This window comes from Colius striatus, chromosome 12, assembly GCF_028858725.1.
Source record: "Colius striatus isolate bColStr4 chromosome 12, bColStr4.1.hap1, whole genome shotgun sequence".
Lineage (NCBI taxonomy): Eukaryota > Metazoa > Chordata > Aves > Coliiformes > Coliidae > Colius > Colius striatus.
In genome coordinates this window covers 14,709,861-14,736,622 of record NC_084770.1, presented here as the reverse complement: position 1 = coordinate 14,736,622, position 26,762 = coordinate 14,709,861, and the positions used below count along the sequence as shown (strand labels likewise).

At 39.3% G+C, this 26,762-nt stretch overlaps 1 protein-coding gene across 5 annotated transcripts in view; it reads right to left on the bottom strand.

The window, feature by feature from the left end:
• Positions 1-3,066: 3,066 nt before the first annotated feature.
• PAX3 (paired box 3) overlaps positions 3,067-26,762 on the bottom strand; it is a 76,716-nt gene continuing 53,020 nt past the window's right edge. For all 5 annotated transcript variants that reach the window (XM_062005660.1, XM_062005661.1, XM_062005664.1 and 2 more), the window contains 4 exons: positions 17,088-17,253; positions 15,878-16,092; positions 3,604-3,850; positions 3,067-3,101 (listed from right to left, as the gene is read on the bottom strand). In XM_062005660.1, the coding sequence (XP_061861644.1) occupies positions 3,067-3,101; positions 3,604-3,850; positions 15,878-16,092; positions 17,088-17,253 (663 nt within the window). The remainder of the gene's footprint in view (positions 3,102-3,603; positions 3,851-15,877; positions 16,093-17,087; positions 17,254-26,762) is intronic.

Here is a 26,762-nt window from a genome sequence, read left to right as displayed (position 1 = left end):
CCATGAGAACATTTCTTCAAACTGTTTCATGGCGCTTCTGTCAAATGCAATATCCATGACAGGCTTGACTTCCCTGTGTTCAGGATTCATTCTCCAGAAACACATGTGGCTCCCAAGAACCTCTTCAGCCTTGACAATGATAACAAGAAGGGATCAACAGTGGCCAAGTAATCCTTATAGTTTTTTCAAAGATGATACATCAAGAAACTACTTAGTCCCTCGCTTCCTCTGACAAGAGCTCATCCTGATTCCTCACTTCCACAATTTGCTTGCAAGGGACTGGATATTTTTTCTCAATATCTATCTTGTTTCTGAGCTCTCCTGCTGCACTTTAGCCTGCTTTTGAGACACTTAAAAAGAGGATGGAGCAGCCTAAATATCCACTGTCTGACCTGAAGTCAGGAAAGCACCTCACCAGTAGCACTGCAGGGATGGAGGGAGAAATCACAGCTCTGTCCCAACTCCCTCAGCTGATGGAATAGAAAAGGACAGACAGTGAAGGTGGCATTTTGCAATCATCTGGCAACAAAGGCACACTCTTCCTGGGAAGGAGCACTCACACAGACATTATCCAGTTCCAAACTGTGCAAGCAAGCAGGCTTTTATCTTGTATTTTACAGTAAAGTGGCCTATTTGGCCTTTGCAGCAGAACACGAGACAAATGCCAAGGGCCAAGTCCTTGGGGAGGGGAAGCAACATATAACAAAAAAAAAAAAACAGAAAAGAAGAGCAGTTTAGAGCAGGGAATAGGTATTAATAAGAGACTTTTAAATGTCCATTGCCACAGAAATTAAAAGCATATCAGAGAAACATATACTGGGAAAAACACGAAATCCCCTTTCCCCATTTTTGCACGTTTTTTAACATCCTCTTTTCAAAAAGTATATTCCTTCCTTTTCTAATGGAAGAGGGCTAAAGGGAAAAGAACCAAATAAAAACAAAACAAAAATAAAATGAAACAAAATAATTTACACAAAGAAAGAGAAGCTGAAATAAATTCAAGGTGGTCACATCCTCCACAAAATGCTGAGAAAATTGAATGTCCACCAAGTAAAGTTGTAAAGTAAAGTTTCCTCACACACTAATGTGCCACTAAAACCTACTCCATTCATTTTGAAGGGTCTTCCTCAGGTTTTGATCAGCTTGTGTGTAAGCTTATGAAAAAATTCTTGAGGCTTCTAAGGAAAAAAAATATATATATAATTCATGATAGATATACAAAGTTCCTGTGCTGTATGAAGCCATCTCAGTTGCCCTACTTGTGCTAGGTTTAAGCCTGTTTTATTCTCTTTTAAATGCACAACAAAGGCACAACGCTTTTCTGTTGTTGGAAAGACCTACTACTGGTACCTACTACAGCACTTGAAAGCAGATAGTCCGTTACCACAGGCAGAGCTTCGAGTGGCGTGGTCGCAGGACGAGGGCACAGAGGCAGCCCTCGAGTGTGCGCAGAATGTGCTCACGTAATGAATACAGCTTGCGTTGAAGATAACATTGTTTATTTCTTCATGATATTCAGATTAAAATGTATCAATGTATTTAGCACAATACTACATTTTAGGACAAAAATCATCAGTGCTTTGCAAGTCTTCATAATGTTTATTCATTATAAATAGTAAATATTTACTGAACTTTTTACATGAAAGACGTTTGTTTTTGTTGTGTTTTTTGTTGTATTTTTTGTTCTTTTTTTTTTTTTTTTACAACACGTTGTTGTAGAGGCTGCAACACAAAGATAATGTTTCATTTCTCCATCACCCTTAAGACCAATGTGTGAACTAACGTCTGTACTGAACCTAGTCTAACTCACTACTTCATAGTCCTTAACACTAAAAGGAATGTATTTGTGTTCTGCCTCCCTCTTTGTTCCAAGAATAGAGAGAAATAAATAACATCGCCTTCCATCTTCCTCTCAACATCACAAAACACAAATTTATTGACATTCTAAAATGTCACAATGCAAACTTCTTGTAAACCTTGGCTCCTATAATTATATTTTCTATATTGGATATCACTGTATAATTTAAACAAATGTGTCAAATACAGGTCTGTTCTATGTCCTGTACATCACAACAAAAATGTAAACGTAATAATTTCTCTGACTGTTTCCTGAAAATGACCTTTAAATTATGATTAGCAAGCTGGATTTTAGTTGTCCAGCAGACTGCAACATTTCTGTATTTTATCATCAGGAATTATGCACTGCAAAAATAAAAGTACCTGCAAAAATATAGTTCTGCTTCTATCTATAGGACTTTGGATGTTCCCAAAGTCTGTGAGGTACACAGTATTGCACATTGCTAGGCAGTTGTGAAAAAATGAGTCGCATTGTTGGTGATTTTTTTTTGTTTTCTCTCACGTTTGTTTGAAAAGGTACAACGGTCTAGGAAAACTCCACATACAAAAAGGTAAAATCTGGTTTTTGTGTTACATAAGATCTCGTCCCTTGGTAAAGCAAAACTTGTAAGTAACATTTATTGACAACATGATTACAAAGGCATGGTAAAAGTAACCAGTAAGTTGCTCTGGAAGTATTTCACACTTATCCTAGCTTCCTCTGGATTGTGACATTTCCTCTTGATGACAATTTCCAGTGTGTAAAATAAAAGAGGTTCTCCTGCCCTTGCTTCGGAAACTGAGCAGTTTTAAATTCGACTGAAGTCAGCACTGGTTGTCAGATGAGTCAGAGTACACAGAGCTCAACTGCTTTAAGTTTCAAAATGTTCCATTTGTCCCAATCAATGCACATTAATTTCAACAACAAAAAAAATGGAATGTTTTGCCAGGCAGGGATATTAAATACTGCTCTGTTTTATATACCCACTCATAATGAACCATGGCGTGTTTATTTATTTGTTATTGCTTTTGTCCTTTGTCTTCTGTATAGCTTTGTCCAGCCTTCAAAAGTCTACTAAAAGCTATGACTGGAGAGAACATAACAAGCCTGCTTCTCTCAATGGGCCCGCCCCAGTTTAGACTGCAGCGTGTTGAGAAGGTCCCTCGTATCCGAGCCTTGGAGTGAGACCGGAAAACGAGACCAGCTTTAACTCGAAGTGGACAGTTCATTTATGCAATATCTGGCTTCAGATAATGAAAGGCACCTGCAAAAAAGCAAAAGAAGCTTTTAAAGTCATGCTGTGACAACATCACAGCATGGGGCCATGCCAACTACAGGTTGACATTGTCATATTTAATACTGATATATCAAAGGAAAGGGACTAATATTTTTATTCCTAGGACAAGTTTGACAAAACTCTATGTATCTGGGATTATATACTGTAATGATTCTTGAGCTGACCTCATTAAGAACATGTGTTTCTAATAGTGGAATGCCAGTGGTTATTTCATTTTGGACAACCCTTATGTTTTACCTAATGGCAATCAGGTTTCATGTCTCAGCAATTAATAACATCAAGATGTTGTTGACATCACTTAAGAAAATAATTATGCAGCAGCAATCTTGCTCAAACAATCAGCTATCCTATCTCATCGGTGCACTCTGCTCCACTTCTGAGGGAAGCAGTAGGCATTAGAATCTCTGCTCATAATTTTCGTACAGACAAAGTACAGACTGTTGATAAACAGGTACCTTGCAGTACTCACTTTGTCCATACTGTCCATACTGGTAGCCTGTGACAGGGTCCATGCTGTAACCCGTGGTGCTGTAGGTCGGTGGGCAGTAGGACTGGGACGTGGGCAGGCTGTCTAAACTCTTCATATGATCGAGGCGCTGGCTGCAGCTGGCTGAGACAGTGGTGGTAGGCTCCAGGCCCCCAGTCAAAGGGGACAGGGCATAATCAGTTTGGGGCTGGTGAGGCACACCGCCATGGTTAGTCAGGAGTCCCATTACCTAAGAGGTAGAATAATAGAAACAGTTAAAATATGTAAAGAACTGTACTTACAGAGCCACAGGAGTTCCTAACTTTATTGCTTGATTTCCTAAAACAGGTAGACTCAATATTCAAATTATGCCTTGAGTATCTGATCCAAAGAGGAAGTGGAATTTGGTTGCATCATCCAACAAAATAAAAACTGAGGGCTAACCAATAAAAAGTGATCCAAAATGCAAATAAGAAAAAAATCACTTAAAAAACTTATGATTTGAGAGTGCCTGATCCTCCCACGCCCCAGTTGGGATCTCTGCAGATGTTTACTCCTTGAGGACTTGATTAGAGTAAGAAGCAAGTAATGTCTCTTTATCCATGCTGCCCTGTGTGATCTACAAACACAGAAAAGCTGAGAAAAAGCTCTCACAATATATTTTTTCCAAGATCAGCAGTTATTACAATGAAATTAATTTGTAGCAGGTCATCGTAACACATGGAAACAACAAAGAATTCCAGTACCCAGAAAAACCTGAATATGTGGTGAAGGGGCAGAGCAGCCCTAAGTCCTGCCGCTGCACGCCCCGTGTGCTGGTCTGTGACGGAATGAATGTGAAAGAATAAAGTGCTGGTCATAATACCAGTTCTTAACGTCATCCTTTGAATTAGAGGGCACAACAGAAGTGGTCAGGCATCCCAAACCAGCAGCAAGTCGACTCTAACTCCCTTAATAAGCTGATTGTACGTGAACAGTTATGAAGTCAGCAGTGAGATTAGTTGAAAAGAGATTACTAGAAAATATATGTGCATCCCTGTAAAAGCCCAGCCCTCTAGGACATCATTTTCCGTAGAAGAACAAAAAACATTTCAAAAGCATCTCTTTTGTTGTACAAAAATCACTCAGATGATAGGTTGGAGTGCATTTCTTTTCCTGGCACAACTCCATAGCACACTTGGAAAATAAGTACTACTGAGAGAATTGCTTACTTCAGCTGGAGTACGTTGCACCTCAAAGCCTCAGAAACAGTCTTCAGCTGAAAATGGATGGATGACTTATAGCTTCTGCTAAAGTAGCATAGTCTGATCATTTACAGGTTGTTCTTCCTTCAGAAAGGCATTACTAATAACTGACATACGCTACCTTAGGATCATTTTGCTTTACTACACTTCTTACTGTAAACTAAAAATTGGAGCCTATTTTGAAAAGAATAAATTAATGCTCATAAGAACATGTCTGAATCCTGAGGCCCTGATGCTCCCTCATGAGCTGTACTTTCCATCACAAAAGGGTTGATTATTGGAGAGAGCTTGCGGTTTAAGCTCTAAAGGGTTTTGGGTTTTAATAAACAAATGAAACAAGAGCCAGGAATTATGATATAAGTAGGAAGGAAGACCAATCCACATCCTACATGCCTGATAAGAGCAAGAAGTAGAAGCAGAGTACTTCAAAAAGCGACACCCAGATACTTGCAGTGAGAATACAAATTATCTCTGCATCAGATGCACCCAAGATATCTCAAAAAATATGCTGAGAAGTTCAGTTCCTACTTTTAGCACTAGAATGTTCTCTTCCCTTTCACTAAGCAGAAAAACACGAGTCTAACTGACAGCATCTGCTGAATGTTTCACAAACTGAACCATTCATGAAAAAAAGACGTTTCAAAATGTATCCAAAGGCTTTATTTAGACACTGAAATCTGAAGTTAAAAACATGAAAGAATAACTTGGATTCAGGCTATAAGATATTTGCTGTTTCGTTCAAATAATATTTTCAGTGCATAAAACCTATTAAAAGAATTTTTATGTTAATAAAAAAATATACATTTTTTAAACTCTCTGGAATCACCACAGACTGAAAGATTGTGTCATTTGCACAGCAACCTGCACAGCATTTTGTCCCAAAAGCCACTAAAAGCTGAAATAACTGAACTCTCAGCTTTTTCTTCTAAAAATTGTTCCCTGAAAACTACTAAAATTTCTGAAGAGTGTTTTATGAAGTTTTTCTGTTTTAGGAATGGAAAGTATTTTTCATGTACTTTTGGAGAATTGCATGGTCCTGAAAAACTAGCACGCTTAACGATCTGACATTGCATCAGCAGGATATAATATCAGAGCCTACGTTCATTTAGGTTACATCAATCCTTGTCCTTTAAAATTAACACTAACAGAGTTAAAAGACAAGAAAGATCCACAAAAAAAAACCCCTCATAGGTTAACTTAAACATTTACATTGAAAATTACTACTTTGGAAAATATTTGTATTGGCACAAGTGTCATGGTTTTGACTACGGTTTAAAACACACGTGGTTTATCAGAAATCTGAAAGAAGTACAGAGCCCTTTCCATTGCTGCAGAGCACCAATGAGATACCACTATTTACAGGGCCTTACCACGTTCTATTCTAAGGTCAAAAGCAGGGCTGGGCTCACACTGCCCTCACAGTCCTACTCGAGCTCTGCTGGCATTCTCTGTGTGACACTCACATTACATGCTGTCTCTACCAGGGCTTCTGACAGCCAAGTTGGGAAAAGAGCTATTTTATCAACTACCCACTTTAACTACATTTTTCTTCTGTTTAATATTTGCAACAGAATGCAGACCAAGCCAACATTAGCTGGACTTTGCCAGCAAAAATGGTGAGCTCACACATTTGGGATTGGAAATTAGAGATTAGCCTTGAGATTTAAACCTGGATGCAAACCTGGTCTCAAAGGTCGCTCAACCTCCAGCAGTATCTGTATTTGAATAGAGATTTATCTTCTCTGACAAAATTAGTATTTCATGACATTTGCTTTAAACATTTTAAATTAATTATCTAATCATACATGTCTTTAGGCATGTTTTTCTCAAGCACATATGCACTAGAGTACATAGAGACCTAATAGATGCTTTTGAGCAAAACTGACACTGCACTCTGTCTCTGAGGTGGAGGAGACTGAAGTGTGAACAGTATCTTCTCACAAATATCTTCTTCAGAGGCCTTTGGAATAATCCTGCAGTTGATTAGTATCTAAATAATTAGATTTTTGGTCATGTCTGTTTTGAAAGCTATAAGGGAAGTAGCCTCAGGGCAGAAGTCTTTGGTAGGGAATGTGCCATGACCTTATCACCCATACAAGGAGGTACAGGAAGGGCATGGCTGACTTTCACCTAATCAATTAGAAAGCTATTAATGGGCCATGTCTGCAAGATGCTCAGTAGCCTCAGCTTAGTGGTGTACAAGAAACATGGAAAGATCTGGATTTTGCAACTCAGATCTTCTGCTGGTATGAAAGAGTACAGTTCTAAATAACTAAACAGATCTGAATGTTTTACAATAACTATGGAAATAAATATATTTATTCAGTCTATATATCAACCAAATTACTAGAAAATACATGTTTTCCTCTGAATTACTTTGGGAAAGCCAAAGTAGTAATTGATCAGCCTCCCTAATCTAGATCCCAAAGGAGTTGAAAGAAAACTCAAGGGCTGATCTAACACCTAGAACCAAAAGCTACTTGTAATTATTTGATTTATTTTAGGAAATTACTCCTATAAATGCAAAAAAACCCCAAACTCAAAAAACCCCAAGCTGAATGTTTTTTGCTATATATATTTTGTTTGTTTATTTGTTTTACAAAATACACAGAAATGTTGACACGTATTCTTTAAGCTTATATAAAAAAAGACAGTCTATATAATCAATAAAATAGTTCTGTTCTATTAGAAAACAAAGGTACAGTTAGGAATAAGCAAGGAGAACACAGTGAACTGCAGCAACTAAACTCCACAGAAAAGTTTTCAGAGAGCACATCTCAAGCAATCCGAAATATCATTAGGACAAACCCCTTGCTGGTGGGGTCAGCACAGCATCACTCTTAAGGATGGGATTCAGAAAGAGAAATTGAATGATGAAAGCCTTAAAGATCATGTATGTAACGTCTAGTCCATTACTAGCTATTAGAAAATACTTCTATTATCAACAAAATAAAGGCCATTAAACTGAGAAAAAGCTTATTCTATTGAAATGAAACATCATGCCTGTTAACGTGGTTGGTATTTTAGGATGTAGGACCTACCATAGTCACAATAAAATTCTCATATGTTTTAATTCATTTACGCATGCCTGCATTTAATATGCTTTTGACCATGTCTGCAATTAATATGATTTATGAGAAAAGAACATGTGCAATATTTTTTGAGTACAGTGATACACTTTTTTTCCCCTCCTGTGAATGAAAGATTTAATGAAACAGCTCAAGGAAAATTGTTGGCAGTTAACGTATTAAGTTGAACTGACAGAATCATGAGTAAACTTTAGTGGAGTTAATGATATCCTCTTATCTGACCCTGACACATTTGCAGCATGTAATTTACAGAAGCTCTGTCCAGGGAATCTTGACAAATGCTCCTAACGATGTCAGGGCAATGTTCCATTCTAATGGAAAACAGATGTGGGTCAGATACCCTCATTCATCACTAACACTGAAAATTTCAAACTCCTTCCGAGATGAATGGCATTACCTGCTGTTAACTCTTTTCACTGTAGAAAAGTCTCTCAAAACCAAAATATTGCACAAGAAAACACAGAAAGGATGATTATGATGCATTAGCATGAGAGATTTTAGAAGACAAATGAAAAGTAATTGGCTCCATGGATCTGCACCTACAGGATCCTAGAACCATGTTGCTGATTCATTTTATTTATATCAATATTTCTGCCAAATATATGAAGAAACCCAATAGAAAGCATTTTGTGCCAAATGGCAAGCACTGGGAAACACAGACTTGGTTAATGAAAATAGGAGCAAATACACTGACTTTGAACATCTGATGATTTGACCTTCTGCATGCTCATAGCAAATGAGACCTCATACTGATTTCACACCACTAGACATCAGTGGTAGCTACACTGAAATTCAAGAAGGTGCACTGGTGTACATTTAGGATAATTACGAGGATAACTTGATCCTTCATGAATTAGATTTTTATCTACAGGAGATTACTTATGTTCACAACATTACCACAGTCTGCCATGAAACTCCTGTCTTTTTTTTTCAGGTGCTAGATCATGGAGTCACAGGACTGGGTAACTTTATCAAAATAAGTCAGAGAGATGCTAATTATCCAGCTCCTGGTTGTATGGGAAAACTTCAAAAATTACAAAATGACTGAAAAGGGAAAACAAAGTGCAATGGTGAACGTATACTCACAATTTATATGTATATGTGTGAATATAAAAGTATGCCTCAAACTAAAGATTGCAAAACTTTTCTCAGGCAGTCTCAGAGATTGTAGGTTTGTGAGTTTAAATGTTTGAATACGGCAATGTTACAGCACTTCATAACAGGACTAAATTTGAGAGTATGTTGCTCTCTGCCTGTGAACTGTTCTCCTCCCACCTTCTACTCAACCCAAAACACAAAAGAAGGATTCTGGCCACCGCAAAAACCAGCCCAGTTGTCACCTTCTCTCCACGACTGGGAGAGTTGGATTTATTCTCTCTGAAAGAAAAACAAACCAAATACACATCTTTGTTTTTTGTGTTTTTTAAAATTCAAATAGTAATTTTGTTTTTCCAGGCAGATGGCCAGGGGATGGGGCCTGCAAAGCTTCTGCAGGAGGACTCTCACCAAACTTGTTTGGCCCTACAAAGACACCTGTCACATCACCTACACTTGTGTGGGTGGATTACCAAGAGAAAATCATTATAAAATCCCAGCCATCTAAGTAAAAGCAGTAAGTATCAAAAAATGTGGGGAAAAAATAAGATGGGCAAACATATCATTCCGTATTGAATCCAACCAGTGAGGAAAGGTTTGTTCAAGAGGCTCCAATTAATGGATATGCTTCAAGGGCTCTAACATTAGGCCAGGCCAATCAGCATAGGGAACAAATATTTTGCCATTTTGACTAGGGGAAGCCTCTTTCTAATCTGGCTCGGCACTCAGTCTTTCTTTTACAAGAATATTATGACTATATCCTGAAAAAAAAAAGGTGGTGTAAATAAAACAGTTCTCTCTTGAGAGCTGGGAAATTTTGAAGGAAATTAAGCCTGATATATTTAAAGATGGAAACACTGTTTTCTGAGGATTGCTAAGGATGAAATTCTTTTTCTGATCTCACTGCAATATATGCTTTTCACTAAATCATGTGCTAGTATTTTTACTACCTATTTTTGAAAAAATAATCTAAAATACAAGGCTCAAGTGAGCCATCTGTGATTACTCATGACAAAACCCTCATTCTTGTACCAGTCCTTAATTGAATAAATATGCAAGCATTCAGATTCTTGTTGATATATCTATTTTGTAAATTCTTTACACAATTAGAAGTTCAGAAATACATGCCAGTCATATACACTATGAAGAGCTGACTCATACTTTCATTTAACAAGTGGCTTAAATTGAACTTCTACTTGTAGCAAAACAAAAAAATTATTTTAAGGGCTGCAGTGATGCTGAATACTTGGCCTGTGTGTGTCCTAAATGATACAAAATATTATGAGGGAAGATAAGTCAGTTTTGTGAGCAATATCTTTGAAAAGGGATTAAGAAACACAAGAAATTGATATGTTTTATACACATTGTGTCATTTCACTCCTATTGTATTTATCTATCTTTTTAGTTGTATTTCTAAACATTTTTACTTATGAAGTTATAGTACAATTGTCTTAAGTTTCCAGAAAGGTCCAGAGCTTTTTGTATCTCCATTTAAGATTTCTGAGCTGTCAGAAGAGATCTGTTCTTTGAAGGCTGAAACCCCATCTACCTGCCCCAATCCTTTTGGTATGGTGGGGATTGGAGGTGGAAGTAGGCTCAGAGAAAGAAATCAAGGTGGATATTCAAAGTGTAAGGTCATGTGTTTGTTGTTATCTTACTATACTACATATATTATATTATCTGTAACTATATATTTATAATATTTAAAATATAGCAATATTTTTTTAAAAAGAAATATTATTATTCTTGCATGACAGTAGTTATGAGACTCCTGGATCTAATCTCATTCTACACACTCCAGAAATAAAAAAAACTCAATCTTATTGGCTGAACATTTTTTCTTTAACTTAAAAAGAATCAAAACAGAAACTCATATTCATGAAAATCATATCATGTGAATTAACTTTCTTCCTCACAAAGAAATCCCTGACCTCTGTCTCATGTTCTTGGGTCATAAAGCAAAGAGCTCTCAAAGCCAAGTTCATTGTGACAATGATCATGAGCTTCTCATCGGTGTGGGACTTGGATCCAAGTGAAATCTTTCTGTGGGCAACCAGTTGGGCAGTAATTCGACAGAAGGAACAGGAAAAAGTATGATAAATTAATAGTTGCTTTTTTCCTCCTCATGCTCCTCTTAATGAGGAAATGGAAGTTTTTAGCCACTGTTTCCTGTGTTTCCCTTAAACAGGCTTAACAAGAGAATATGAACATATCTAACTGATTCGACAGCTACCACCAAATCCATACTTCAGGTTAATGAAAACCAAGTGCTTTCAAAGACTTAAGAGAAGCCAATTGCCTAAGATCAATCTCACCAAAAGGAGTTACAGGGTAATTCTTAAACTCAGGCAGTAAAATGTTTTGACAGTACAAGAAACTTTGAAACAGCTTGCACGTTTACTACTATTCACAGAAAAGATAGGAATTGTCTTCTCAAGATTATTCCAGAGCTCTGAGTAGTGACATGAGAACTGCAAACTTTGTTAAAGACTGTTCTGATCTTCTAGGCAACCTGTTCAACATTCAGACCACATCTCATTTTGAAACTGCAGCCTTTAAAGCTACTGCTTGGGCTCAATTATGGAGGCAGATGACATGGAAAAGGAAAAAGTAGATCTGAGAAGTTTTCTAGAGGGCAAGCAGGAGGTAAAAATTATGTTCAGTAGGAGACAAGTTACATATGTTTGTTCTTTGTCCAGTAAAACTTAACACTGCAGTACTGTTTAGACCTGGGTACCCTGTAGGTTAAATACAGGAAGCAAGTGACTTGATGGGCAGCAATATAAGCAGAGGGTTGCTGTTCCACCTGAGTCCACAATCAGCCTGAAACATCACCCTTCAACCCCAGCGAGCTGCCTGAATCGCCTGGCACATGGTAAGCTCTGCTGCTTTCACACTAACAAAAAGCACATGACAAGGTCAAGGGATGCCCATATACACCAGAAAAGCTTTTTTCCTTATCTTAAATGAAGCAGTTCAAAACACTGATATCCCATCTTAAAAACAATCTGCTCTCTGCTAAGACTGTACACCTGTGGTTGTGAGACAACTGGTTTTGTGGTCCTTCTGCTGCAAGCCAAAGAGCCAGTGCTGACCGCTTCTGCCAGGATCAGAGAGTGATGTGCCAATTCCAGCACACACTGAAGTCCTGTATGCACATATTAACACATAGATATGACACCTCCTAATAATTTTGAGTTAATAAACATTTGTTAAAAGAGAATGCACAGAGCAACTGAAACCTAATTTGAAAAGAAAATACAATATTCCCATAAAAGTATGCATGAAAGCCAAGAAGCTGCATAATAGGCATAGAAAACATAAAAATATGCAATTTACATACATTACACACTAATAATCTCCATTCTGACATTATATTTAAAGAGCTCGGGCTGAGACGGCATGCTCGTACTTGAGTTGCTTTTCAATGAAATACAAACAAGGACACTCCTGGCTCCCAGCTCCCTAAGACATTCATCCTTGTCTCATTCCTGCAAAAGTCAACCCTTTGCAGGTCCGTAAGACAAAGGTTGTCTCACCACAGCCAGGTAGTAACGAGGAAGTCACATGAACACAGAGAATAACTAGTCATCTGAAGGAGATCTGCAGATCTTGTCTTGATTTTAAAAGTGATGAATAGTAACAAAGTGAGACTCCTTCTTTCTCTTACTCTTTTAAACAAAAGCAGCAACATTTTATTATCCAGCCTGCAAGGCAGGTATGTTATGGACAATTCTCCTTATTAAATGGGCCAAGATATATAGTCATCTAACTTCCACATTCAAGGCTAACACAATACAAATAAAATTGCAGCACCTTAGCCATCTCCACTTGTCCCCTGACTTCACCCAGTGCTTGCCTTAAACAACATATTTGTTCATTATATTCAAGACCAAAGTTAGAAAGCAGACATCCTATGTGGAAAATAAGGTTTCCTGAGGGATCTGCATGTCAGACCTTTATTTGGAATAAATTGAGGTCAAAGAGGAAAAGAAGCTGGTAAGAATATGATCCTGTGAATCTTCACATCAGATTTTGTTCTGCACATTTTAAGGGGTTTGGGTTTTCTTTTAAATCACAAAAGATTATTTGGGCTTCAGACAAAGCTCCCCCTCCTCTCTCCCACTAAAGTCCTCATAAATTCAGCTTTACACACAGTACATCGAGAGTGCTTGCCTGTGAGAGAGACATGGATGGATGGAAACATTATGGTAATTGCTCACACACCCAGATTTATTGTGGTCAAAAATCCGGTGGCTGGTAAAAAGACCTTCTTTCTCTCTCATCTAAATTCCATGCACACAGGCAGGGCACTGCAACATGCCCACTCAGCAGGAAAACTCCTGCTTCTCTTTCTTCATGAGATCTCCAACACAGAAGTGGCTTTCGACTTGCTGGCCGTGGCTACCTCAGCACCCAGGCTCCTGTGGGAAGAGCCCTAAGGATGCACTGCAACACACCCCATGACTAAGGGGCATTTCACACACATTAATGTGGCAGCACATTGACCATTATCTGAGGCTCTTTGGGGCATAAAGGCATTTGTTGTTTTCCTATAGTCTCATCATTTGTTGCACATCATTTTCCTATTTGAGACTACATCACTCCCTTGTATAAACACAAAGTTTAGTTTATACATACACATATTTCATACATATCTCTAAGTCACTGTTTAGGCTCCAAAACTGTTTTAGATGAGTTGTTGATAAAACTGAATGAATTTAGGGCTGGGTTTTTTTGTTGGTTTGTTTGATTAAAAGATCTTTATCAGCCAGTGAAGGTAATAATTCAGTTGCCAAGTCACAGAATCTCAAAGGCCTGAAGGGACTTCGAAAGAAGCTGTTCAAAGTCTAAATGGATGTAAATAACCTCCTGCATCTATTCAGAGATGAATATTTTTGAGTGACTGGCCTGCTTCTAAATCTGTTGGTAGAGGGGAAGGACACAGCCAGGAGCTCTAAGCACTGGTGTAGAAAAACTGTTTCACCAGTCAAAGAGAAAAAAACCCGAAACAACAGAAGTTTCATAGCATAAAGACAGGGTCTGGTGTAAAGAAGCACAGTAACTGATTAAAGTCATCTAATCTGCTCCAGGATCTCCCTTTGATTATATCAAACTTCAAATCAGCAAGACTTTGGGGAGGAGGAAACCTGGCCTCACTTTTTTGTCCCACTTTGCCCAGACATCACAAGATTTCTTTACTGTTGCCCTCCACTTCTATGTCACAGACAACAAAAGCTTTGAGAAAGGGGAAAAAAAGAGATCACATTTTCCATAGCCAGAACCAACACACATTTAAACTGACACTAGCAACTACTTTTGATGGATTAACATTGAATTCCAGAAAGATATTCATGTCAAAATTGGGGAAGTGACGTACACCACAAAACCGGCCATTTAAATTAAGAAAAAGAAATAATTAAAAATTAAGCAACTAATATAATGTCATGGCTTTTGTTGGAGATTGCATTTTAAATTGGAATTCCCTAGAATAAAACCCATTCAGGTCTTGTTGGAAGTACATCCGTTTGTTTTTCTGTCGGTATTTTTTTCCCCGAGGTTTCGAGCCATAAAGTTTTGTACCCTGCTCTATGCTATAGGAATCTGTGAAACTTAATTACATTTACTGTTACAAAAAAGAGGTTTATGAACTTTTGCCTTTGGGCAAAAATGTTTATTTCATTGCCTTTGTTATTCATTCTTTTCAACTCCAGTGCCTTTGAACTTTTCAGCTGCACAGAGTTATCACCGTTGCACAGGAACCAGGAACTGCACTCCCGAGATGCAAACCACAAGTTGAAGAAAACGAAGGAGGCAAAGATATACGAGTCGTTATTTTGGCCACCCTTTGTGCCATTAAAATCTCATTTTCTGCCTATTAGAATGCCCTCTGCCTGCTTAGGCAGTGGTGATAGTCAGTGATTAGTGTGTAATTGAGTATAATTGTCTTTTCACTTTTCATTTGTGTCATTCTGAGCTTCTCTCTGTTTTTCTAACCACCGAGAGGAAAAAAGGGTAGAAAACAGATAAAGCTGTTAAAACTCTCACTTTCAGCCCTGAAGAGATTCCTGATTGTAATTATAGATTGCATCCTCATTGTGACTTTTCAGAATCTAGTGGACATCTCTTTCCAAGCACCTGGGCAAAGCTCTCGCTAATAAAATAAACTACCACCTATTGAAGCTTTAACTAATAATGTCAGCTTCTGACAGATGCCGTGTGTAGGAAAATTTAACCAACCTTTTGACACTCAATTATCAAGGCAATTTATTAACATGATTTCCTAAAAAGAGCTCACGCAAATTAGAAAAACAATTATGGTGTTCATGCATTTCTATATTGCCACAGAGCAGTTATACTCCTAATTTATATGTTTATAACTCGATTACAGCTCATCTCAATGCACACTGCACAGCCCCTGGAACTCTCCTCGTACAACTTACCTGTAATTTTTCCAGACCATTCAGTAGAACCTTGGTGAGGTTATCTTCAAGAGATATTTTATTCACAGAAAACTATATGATCTGCTTTCTGTACCTAGCCATGGATCTTCAGGAGAACAGCAGTACATTGCAACCGAATGTAAACATGAAGCTTGCATGATTACATTATAAATCACTTGAAATTAAATCTGAGCTATGACTCTTGATTCAGCCAGTAGGAGGAAAAAAAGAAAAAAATAATTAAAAAAAAAAAAAAGAGAAGGAAACTAGCAAACTAAAATCATGTGGCTTGTATAAAGAATACATTATGGTTTAAATTTGGCAATTCATTATATTGTGGCCTGGGGGAATAGACTCTTTGGTTCTGGTATACAGCAAATCCTCTGTCTGAAAACACAGGACTGACCTGAGGTGAAAGGCCATTGCCAATGGCAGGGTTCATGGGATTTGAGGGCCCGGATGGAGGCACAAAGCTGTCTGTATAGCTGGAAAATCCATGCCTGGTGCTGGGAAGGCAATAGGCAGAGCTGCTCTCTGGGTTTGAAGGGAGGCTGCTTTGGTGTACAGTGCTGGGAGGGAGAGGTTGAGGTCTATGGACGGTACTGCTTGGATCAGACACAGCTAGAAGCAAAAGAAACATGTTGGTATGCTTTCCTCCTCTTTTTCCTGGCATAGTAAGTTCATTATGTGACTCTGAACTTGACAGAATTGCATCAGGGCTTGCATCTAGTCAGGCAGAAAGGTAAGTTTTTAGTACTGCTTGATATTTAACTGGCCAGTAAGATTACACTACAATTCTTAAGCAGACTGTAAAAACCATAATAGACACATGCAGTTTTCAGACAATCTTTAGTGGGCACATGTTAAGCATTGATACAGCAATATTTATATCTATTCACAAACACACATAAACAAAAATTAAAGGAAAACCTTTATTTGCTCAGAAGACTAGTAACAGGCTTCCCTTTCCTGGTCACAGCACAAAAATTCTGCTGTGGTTGTAGGGAGCCTAGCAATGGGCAGGAGAAGCCCCAGATTTTGAAACGTTCCCTTCATTAGACCATCCACCCCACAGTTAGGATCCAAATCTCAAGGAAGGAGCAAGAAGAGTACAGTAACTTGTTTTATAAAATCTCACCTGTGAGGTTTTTCTTTAACAGTATTATGTAGCATAGCCTAGATTTGAGAGTCTGTTTCCCCCCACACCCAAACCAATTCCAATAACATTGAAACAAATTTTCTCTATACTGAGACTTGCATGAAATGTGAAATAAGATGGTCTGAATAATGGGGTTTTTTCCCACAATCTGATAAATATTCAGAGTACTTATAGAAGGCTTCCAGTGAACCATCATTGAAAGAAACATGATGGACCTGTGCTGTGCAGGAGGCTGTTATTACTCCAGCTAGCACCGTTCACATGTAACCAGCCATTTCTCTGGTGACAAACCAAACCAAAGATCTTACAGACTTCAATAAGCAGGCTTGACTGACTCAAACTCTAAATTAGCCAACATCCCTTTTCTACATTAGAGAAGAAAATATTTCTACGATGGCCCAACACAAGAAACCCCCCAATAACTCCATTTTAACCAAGTACCTGTTGGCTACTGTACCTTGCGGTATGGAGGTGGGCTGGTAAGAGGGTTCCGAGAGCTGGTACGTTGGCAAAGTCGGCATGGCACTGGGTGGAAATCCTCCTGGGATCAGATGGTTGAAAGCCATGAGTTGATTGGCTCCTGCCTGTTTCCTCCATCTAGCACGACGGTTACTAAACCAGACCTACAAGTGTTTTAATGAGGGACATTTGATTTTTGTACATTTCATAGGGGTGCATCAGAAATAATGGCACTGTATTTCAAACACATTCAGTGTCTGAGATGAGACATTGAAGATGTGCACCAGGCTCAGAGCTCCAAGACACGAAAGGAACCCTTGGCACACACTTCTGTCGTTCACCTGACAGGACACAGAAATCCCAAACTCAAGTTTCCCCCAAGACACAATCAATCTCTGACTAACACTTTCAAGCTTTAGTGCTTTTCAGAGATATCAATTATTATCTTTATTGCCCCAGATTTAACAAGAAAGGTAAAATATCTCTCCATTTGGTCTAAGTGCCAGTCAAAGCTATTTGGTCTGAAACATGTTGTTTTTATATTTCATTTGCTAACAAGTTAGTGACATTGCTTAATGCACTGTTGGAAGGTGCTTTCCTTTATATATTGGGCTACTATATTGCCCTAATGATCAACAGAACTGTAGGCTTGTAAGCTTTTAATTTCAAAATACAAACTCCATGTACAAAACACACAAATGCCTCCCAGCAAGATTTCTCGTATTCACATATGCACAAAACATCTCTTAATAAACTTGATGTTAACAGTAGATCAGAATTTCAGTACTAGATTAAGCATTTCAGAACGTGTTTGAAATCTGTTCCCAGGACAGGGCATCAAACAGATGGTGTTTGGATTAGTGGAACATTTTAGCTATAAATCTACTTTCCTTCACATCATTCTTAGTTCATGTTTTAAGTTTTCCAAGTCTTAGATGGCCCTTATTACTTCCAGGAAAGGAGTAAGCCTCTGCACGACTTCACAAATGCAGACATGGTGAGCACTGCAACACTCACAGGTTAATAGTGACACTACAGCAATTCCACATGCCACAGACTGGAAGGACGACCAGTCACAGGAAGGGTGCCTGGACCAGCATTCACCATGATGTCCTGCTGGGGGTTTAGAACAACTTCCAGCTTACAGCACTCAGGTCCACAAGGTGGACCACAGCAGAAAAGAAAGGTTGTTTGAGATAAGGGGGGCTACACATGTTGGTAAACAAGCAGACAGTTGCTCATAATTGTACACCCTCAGGCTGCTGCAACAATCATCTATGGATATTATCAGTTAGATAAGATCTTCATAGAGTGTTGGCATCTTCCAAGGCACACTTGCATAGCCCATAAGACAGTCTTGCCTGAGAGCCTCTCAGGCACATTAGCTGGTGAGATGTGTGTAAGCGTATTTGTAAAACTAAGTTGGGTCTCAGGTCTGTCACCCTTCCTACAAGCAGCCCATGCTGGCTTACGTGTCAGCCACCACAAAATGGATTTCTAGGTGTAACATCAATCACAAACTATGAGTGGCCCTTTCAAAAGGGTGTAACAACATTTTGGACTACTCTGTGAGCTTCTCTTCCCCTTGCTATTTCATAGCAGGAGTAGTGGGACACACTAGGCCATCTGGTTTCTGATGTGGGCCATCTGTCACCATGCAGTTGGATCTGGCTTCGTCCTCTTTTCAGACTGAGGTGCTCAGTTCAGAGAGCTGCCTCCTCTTTTGTCCACAACTTTTACTCCTCAATTACACACTCCCACTCCAGTTTATGATTTAGGACAAAGGAGTAGATAGAGTCTCTGTTCTACGTCAGGATTCCCTCTTATTTCTTTGTTGGACATACTAACACTCCCTCCACTAAGCCTCCACACAGACCATTTCTGAAAGCAGTTGGCAGGAACAAGGCACCAGGGTGGAGATGTGAGACCTGTGATGACCAATAGTTGAGGATGGATTTAGATTCAGCAATATTATTTTTGTGACTTCTCATCTTATATACATCTATATTCTTTTTCACCTCTCTCCTTGCTCTTTACTTCCCTTACTGACATTTAAGTTTAAATTTCTTATTTACTCCCCATAGACCTCTTCCCCCTGTTTATGTCTCCCAAAGCCAATCACTGCTTCTGTGGTAGTAGCTTTTGAAGACAATCAAAGAGAAGGAAAAAGGGGTGAGACACACTGAGGAGTGAGGAAGAGTCTTTGTTGAAGGGCACTTAGGAAGGATAATGGAAGTCAGAGAGGGAGCAGGAAACAGTAGAATGTGTTGTAATTAACCTAGTCAGGTCATTAACTATGGCTTTCTCCCTGACACTCTCCCTTCTTCAGGTCAAGAGGGTTATCTGACAATCTTCAAGTGCTTTGTGAACACCATCTGAACTACACAATGTGAGTGGATTTCACTGAGGAAAGTGAGATAACAAGATCTTGTTTCCCCTGCTGATACACATTTGCCTTCAAGCCCTAGGTCTTTATTAAAATGAGTCAGATCCCAGAGTTTAATTCTGTGCCGAGCAATTGTAATGAATGCTGAGTTTTAGGCTTGTATTTACAGATAGACTTTGGCTCATTTTATAGACTTGCAGTTTCACAAAACTGCAGATACATACTAAATATCTCTGAAAGGAACACACTCAATGGTATCAAGAAGCTGACAGCAGTCTCACAATGTACATACTAGTGCAGAGCTCTGTTGCCACCCGGAGCCTCATTAAATTAAGTGGGACCCTGCAGGTATGCAGGAAGAAGGCTGTGTATTACCACCTTGGTCTCATGTGATTGGGATATGCCAAATGGGTGCTACTTCCTTGTCAACCATGGCACATGCTGCTGGAAGAACCATGGCTCCAGGCTCATCATCCCCAGCCATTGCCCCTTCACTGCCTTGCTGCCCCATCAGCCGTGACACACATTCTGCCCAGTGCCCTGGCTTCTTGCTTTTCCTGGGCAGCAGGAAGGCACACTGCACCTGACTGGCACCACAATTAGTCCAAAATGAACTCACCAAAATCCCTTGAACAAATTCAAAACCACAGAGCAAATCTTACTCCCACTAACACCATACACAGCCACCACTACAGAACAGTAGAGGCACGTAGAATCAAAACCACCACACACCTTTACAGTAAGCACCAGGGTTCCAAGCCACATGTTCTTGTTTCCCTTTGTAAAACTACTATGAAGAATTTATCTTTAAAATGACCATAAGCATGGACTCAACTCGTACCATCACATACTTTTACAGCTGAGCACACTGAAACTCCGAACCTATAATTCTGGATGTTTTAAGACAATCAGTTTTACTATTGTTACTATTTACTGTCATGTCCTCACTCTTTTCACATAGCTTGAGATTTTGTTTGCAACTGTGTTTAACTCCCATTTCATGCCAGGGAACTGCAGATTTCAGATGCTGTGTGTGACAATACAAAGAAGGAATAATTTAACAGCAAGACAGAAAAAAACCCCCAACTTACAAATCAAATTAAACAGGAGGGTTAAAAAGTTGAAAATCCATTTTGGAAAGTCAATAAAACTTACTCAAAACTAAATAACTCAAACCTAAATATTTTATCTACATTTTATGTAATGTTTAATGAAATTAGTCAGATATCAGACTTTATTAAGCAGCAGTTATATGTTTTCTGTGGTAACTGCAATGATTTAGTTTTTTAATCATAGTATTTCACTTAGACCACATTCAACTGCCTTGATTTAAGAGTTCAGGAACGTTTTCTATATTTTGAGTCAGCACATATTGCCACTACTTAAAGAAATCTTGAAAAACATTGCCAATATCAAGCCAAGACTTAAAAATAAATCTAGTCACCACAAGCCAATGTGTCTGCTTAGAAACATATCCTAAACACCTGGGAAAATATTTTCTGCTGTTTGTACATTTCCAACATGATTTAAACACAATGTCCTCTCATGTTCAGCAATTTTCAACTTCCACCAGAATGAAAAAGATCCTCATCTTATGAGGAGCTTTGTCAAATCCAGCAGGTCCCCATAGGATGCTTCTGTTCTCCCACACCCTCCCTTCCGAGAGAGAGAAGAGGTCATCGCCTGGATGCAGAGATGTTCAGAGCATAATGACGCCCCCGGTGAAGGTCACAAGTGTTGCAGTGTGGGAAAGTGCCACCCTGTAGTGGTTGTAACAGAATACAAACTCTCAACTATCTACATCTACTTAATCTGACAAATCTTGTATGTTGCCTTCACCAGCTACAGCAAGGATCTCAGCGGGAAGCAGATCAACCCTAGACAGTTCCTCATATCACCTCTACCATAAGAAGCTGCATTATGGAGACTCAAAATATAGCTTTCTTACACACAGTGCCTGGAGGAACACGATCTGCTTGTGGTAGTGTAACATGCAGGAGCTCTAAATGAGGTCAGCATTGTGCTTGGTGCTGTGCAGACACGGACAGAGGAAACATGGCTTATCTGAAGGATCCAAGCATCCAAAAGTGATGTCTGCACCAGAAGCCAAGTCACATTAATTTTAGTGAGGCTCTGGCTACCCAGTTTCTATGTCACTTTCAAAGATGAATGCAAATTACCCAGATTATTTAGAAATAAAATTAAACCTCAGCGACTGGCTGAAATTTACATCTCAAAAACAGAACTGAAGAGGAAATTCAGAGAAAAAGGGGGGGCAATATTCTTTTATGGGAAGCAAGTATGGAGGCTCCAGTTTTTCAAGCATCTGGATCTGGATTGACAAAAAAATAAATAACTCAGCAATAGAATATAAAAAAGCATTTTCACCGATGGAGAATGAACGAACTAACAGGATTCTCTCATCTCTATTGTCTAATATTTAGATACTGCTTTTTATTATCATTTTTCCTTTAAGTAGTTTGCAAGTGATCACGCCAACATCTTATTTCGTTGATCTCAACAGGATATTCTTTAAAAGATGCATTTATTCACTTGGGAACACACTAGTGTAATTAGCCTTGACATTTCAACGGTCTGATCATAAACACAGAGTGCTCCATGTGCTTTTAAGGCAAAAAGATCTCTGATTCAACAGGGCAAAAGATTCAAGATGTGAATTTTGTAGAAAATCCGTGGATGCAGTCCTGACCATTGCAAGCAGGAGTGCCAAAAACACACAAAGTCAAAAGACTGATGTATTGTTAATGGCATTTCTAATTTTAAATAGGGGGGGAGGTTGGGTTGATTTGGGTTTTTTCCCCTTTTGCCTTGATATTTTGGGTGGTAACTGCCTTTCCCACCTCTCTTAATCCTTACCTCTCCCTCCCTCCAAAATTTACATGTTCAAAATGAAATCCCACCCATCCTGCAAGCAGTCTTTGCTGGGTGTGCCATCAGGGGATGAATTTGAGGTGTGCCTGAAGCAGCCCCATTGCCTGGCAAAAACGGCAGGCTGAAGAAGGAACTGCTAATGAAAATGGGCTGGATCACTGCCTGGACAGAGCTGACTCCATTACCTTTGCAAAACACAGCAGTGTGACTTCTAACCACACTCACAGTGTCTGGTCCCGCAGTGTCTGTTGATTCCAGACTGACATTTAGTTCAGTAGCCTTCAGAGCAGTCTGTGCAGGTACTTCCACCCTCTTGCCAGCCCAGTGGCTGACGCCAGCTCTCAATGCCTGCCTGACTCAACCGCGAGTTCATTCAGAGAACACAAAACAACAGAGAAAGAAGGAAAGGCACTTTTTTTCCCTTCTCTTTCTTTTTTTTCAGTAGGGTGAATTTCCATCCTGGCTCACCATGGTATCAGATGAGCTCCAGCGAGAGCATTGCCAAGGACCAGGCATAGGAACAAGGAAGAGTAGAAACACAATTGCTTTTTTAGCAACAACTAGTTGGTAAATCAGCTTCTCTGTGATATCTGTACATCCCCAGCCTCAGAGGAGTAAGGTCTACTTTGTAAGCACAGAGGCACACCATGGCTAGGTCTGTTTCCTCACAGTATCCCAAAGTGGTGAGGATGACCAGTGGGAACAGTGATGGGAAGTCATGCTGGTTTGGGATACAAGCAGTGATAAATGCAATGGACACCAGAGTTCTTTTAAAACAAACAGAAAAACTCCACCACTGAACGCACACAAAAACCCCAACACACATACACACACAATAAAAGATAAAAACCAAGATCAAAAAACTACCAGGCTGTGCCTAAGGCAAAGGGGACTTTCAACCACCTCCCAGTGTGATCTAATTCGTGTAGGTTTCTTTGAGAAGACTTTGACTCAGTCCTATACAAATACTTCTAAAACACTGCATCTGAATAGTTCTGCAAAATGTTGAGTAATAAGCAAATTGAACTGCGTGTTTATAAATTAAAATGCCACTAATTTGAGCCCTTGGGCAGCAGAGACCAGAAAAAGAGAATCAAAATCACATCCCTTCTTTTCCTTTATATTTAAAAATGTCTTCTAGGGCCTGCATATGTTTGTAGTTGGCTAATTTACCCATAAGAATTTCTCCTTTACCCCAAGGGGGAAAAAAGGATCTGCAGTTACAGGGTTATCTACTACAAGAACGCACACAGCATTTTCTTTCCTGATCCTATATATGATGCAAGAGGGACAGCCTCAAGAAAAGGCACTAGAAAGTCTCCATAAACCACATCAGGAATAACTGCAAAGATCTGCTGAAAGGTCTTAAATGTTCCTAAATGTCCTACATTCCTTTACCCCATCTCTCTGCAGGAATGTGCAGAGTTCAGCATACAGGTTCAAACCATTTCAGAGGACATACAGCCAAACCAAAACCTTTTTTTTTGGTCCAAGTTCTCCCTCCACTGTGATTTTCCAGTGAATGCTTTTCACAGGTTGCTACTGAGAAGCAACTACTAAAGCTGAGACATTGCACTTCAGAGCTTTCAAGCCTTACTACTAGCTTGAGTCATATTTTCTTCTCCCACTTTTATTCCCAACTATCTTCTTCTCCAAACCATCTCTTCCCCTCTCTGTACCACAGTTAAACAAAGAAATCAATATGCAAGCACAGCACTTTAAAAAAAATCACATCTTTTTTAAAAAACATCATTTTCCTTCTGGCTACTCAGGACTTCTGAGCTCTTGGGACTTCTTTTATTTGCTGAGGTTATAATAAGCTTTTTACAAAAGCTTGCAAGCTGATTGCAAGTTTGACATGGGAACATTCAATCTCATCCTTAGCAGTCTGGAGAGATCTGACTGAATTTTCAGGCATGCTCTTATGTTAAACAATATTTTTCTTTCTGGAAGTTTTCAGGCAAACCAATTACAACCTAGGATTTGGCTGAGAACAATCCTTTCAGCATGGGGCATACTTACACTTCAAGATTCTTCCTGAGTTCCCCTGCTTTTTTGACATCATTCACAAACTAAAGAAGTCCATGCAAATTTCTGCCCTCACTTTTTTGGGCTTAAACAGGAAGGTTGTGTGCCAGTCACTTCTCACAGCAGGATGCCCTGTCCTGCAGGACCCCATACAGCTGAGGATACATCCTCAACACATCAGAGGAGCCTCACAAACCACATTTCTAATAGTCTGGGAGGTTTGCCTTCAACACACAGCCCAAGAAGACTTGGCCAGCTCCCATCAGGCAGGGCAGGTTCCTGGCCCTCCGTCTGCCACAGCATAAACCTGAATCTTATTTAAAAATCCCTCACTAGAACTTTGAAGTAAACACCTCCCACCATCAATCTGAAACAGGCTCCAAGCTGCTGCCAAAGTTCACCCAGTTCTTCCAGGTCTAAAAATATGCCTGATGTGGAACTCAAAAGGTGGCCAGAAAAGATGCTACCCACTTCATTCCTTATGCGCTGTTTGTTACAGAAACCAAAACCGCACTGCTCTGAAGCTCAGAAAAAGCCTTTGATCTTTATCTACACTGGGGAAAATGTCACTTTTAGCATTTGACTTCAGATAGATTCAGTAAAAATAGGCACAGACCTTAAGGGTCTGCACAGCAACATAATGATGGTTTAATGAAGTTTTAAACTGGACCTGTAAGGCACTGCATGGTTGAGACTTTACTCACAACATGTGAATCTTAAACCCCACATTCCCAGGGTATTATTACTTTTAATTTTTCTTTTTAAAATGGTCATCCTTTGGGACTCTGCTTATGTTTCTGAATTGTAACTGATGAATGCACAAGATGAAAGAACTTTCCCCTTCCTGCTGAAAAGAGTCAGGTGCCTTTGGAAAAGGCAGCAGAAGAGGTTGTCCTGGCTCCACACCACATCTAGGCTCAAATACAGGGGAGAAAGAATTCACAGTCCTTGAATGGCAAGGTGCTGTAGGAGGAATTTCATGGAGCATTATAACTCCTTATTACACTCAGTGCTGAATGATTTGCAATGATTCTAGTTACATATCTTGTGACTCTTGCAATGCAGAGTTTATTGTGAGACTTCTTTCCCCAAAAGCCTTTCCTGTCCCCACAATTAAGTACACAAACAACATTCACAGTGTAAAATCTGTTTTCAGTTGCTTGTAGTTTTCCAAAAATTCCCCTTAGGGGCTGAAATGTTCTAAGTTTGATCTCAGCCCAAAGGCAACTTTTTTTCCCTGCACTTTCAACCAACTAGCTTCGAAACATGCATTTGGTTACCCTTCAACAGTGGGAAAGTGAGAAAATAGATGGGTCAGCAGTTTAAGACTTTTCCTTTCATGGGTACTCAGAGACTGCCTTGGGGAATAGAAGGAAAGGGGAAGCAAGGGGGCGGCAGGGTAGAGAAAACAAAACATGAGATGTGAGTGCTACATGGAGGGAATAGCAAGGTTGGTCCAGTAGTGATCAATTAAATAACTTCCTAGACAATGTAAAATAATTCTACGAAATTGGACTGTAGGGCTCCACAGAAAAAAAGAACTTCCTAGGCTCAGCTGGACTTGGACTGCAAAGAGCCAGCCCTTTTAGATGACACTTGATCAGGGAGCAGTCAAAGAGATCTTTGTGCACATATCCATATAAAATATGGTATCTCTGATCTCTGTCATACTCTTACCAAAAAAGAAGTGTGACTAAGAAAGCTTGAATGCTACATCAGTATGGCTATCCAGCCCTCTCAGCCTCGAGCCTCTAAGAGTGATTTTCTTTTCACAGGTCATCTTTTATTTCATGTCCATCATAGGTGGCTATTTTAAGGGGCTATAGAGAGGTGCTGAATGCTGATAAGGCAAATCCTGTATCCCTTAATCCATTGCTAAATCACTCTGCCAGCCTTCAAGGGTACCAGACAGATAGAGTGCACTAGGAAACTGCCCACAGGCTGGTTACTTCAAGCCCAGCTCATCTTTAATCTAGAAAGGTTTTGTTCTGGTATTTTAATAAGTGATTGACTGGGAACTTTCCTCCATGCTGGGTTAGGTAAAATATCCATGTCAGAGGTACTGGGGAATTCGTGAGGCTGTAGATCACAGCAGCGGTGTGAGACAGGATGTGTCTCAAGGGAACCAAGGAAGCCATAAGGAATGTAAAAAGTCACAGGGTTAAAGCCACATGAAGACAGCTGTTATGTTAATGAGAGTTCTGCTTTTCTTCTAGCTGTGGGTCATTGATTTAGAAAAACACGAACAAGGTCTTTTTCATTTTATCATATTTTTCCTCTGAGGTTAACATAGCCCAAAACATCATATCCTAGATCCCCTTAGTCTTGCTAGCAGAACTTGTGTAGAAAGTTATCTTTATTATGTTT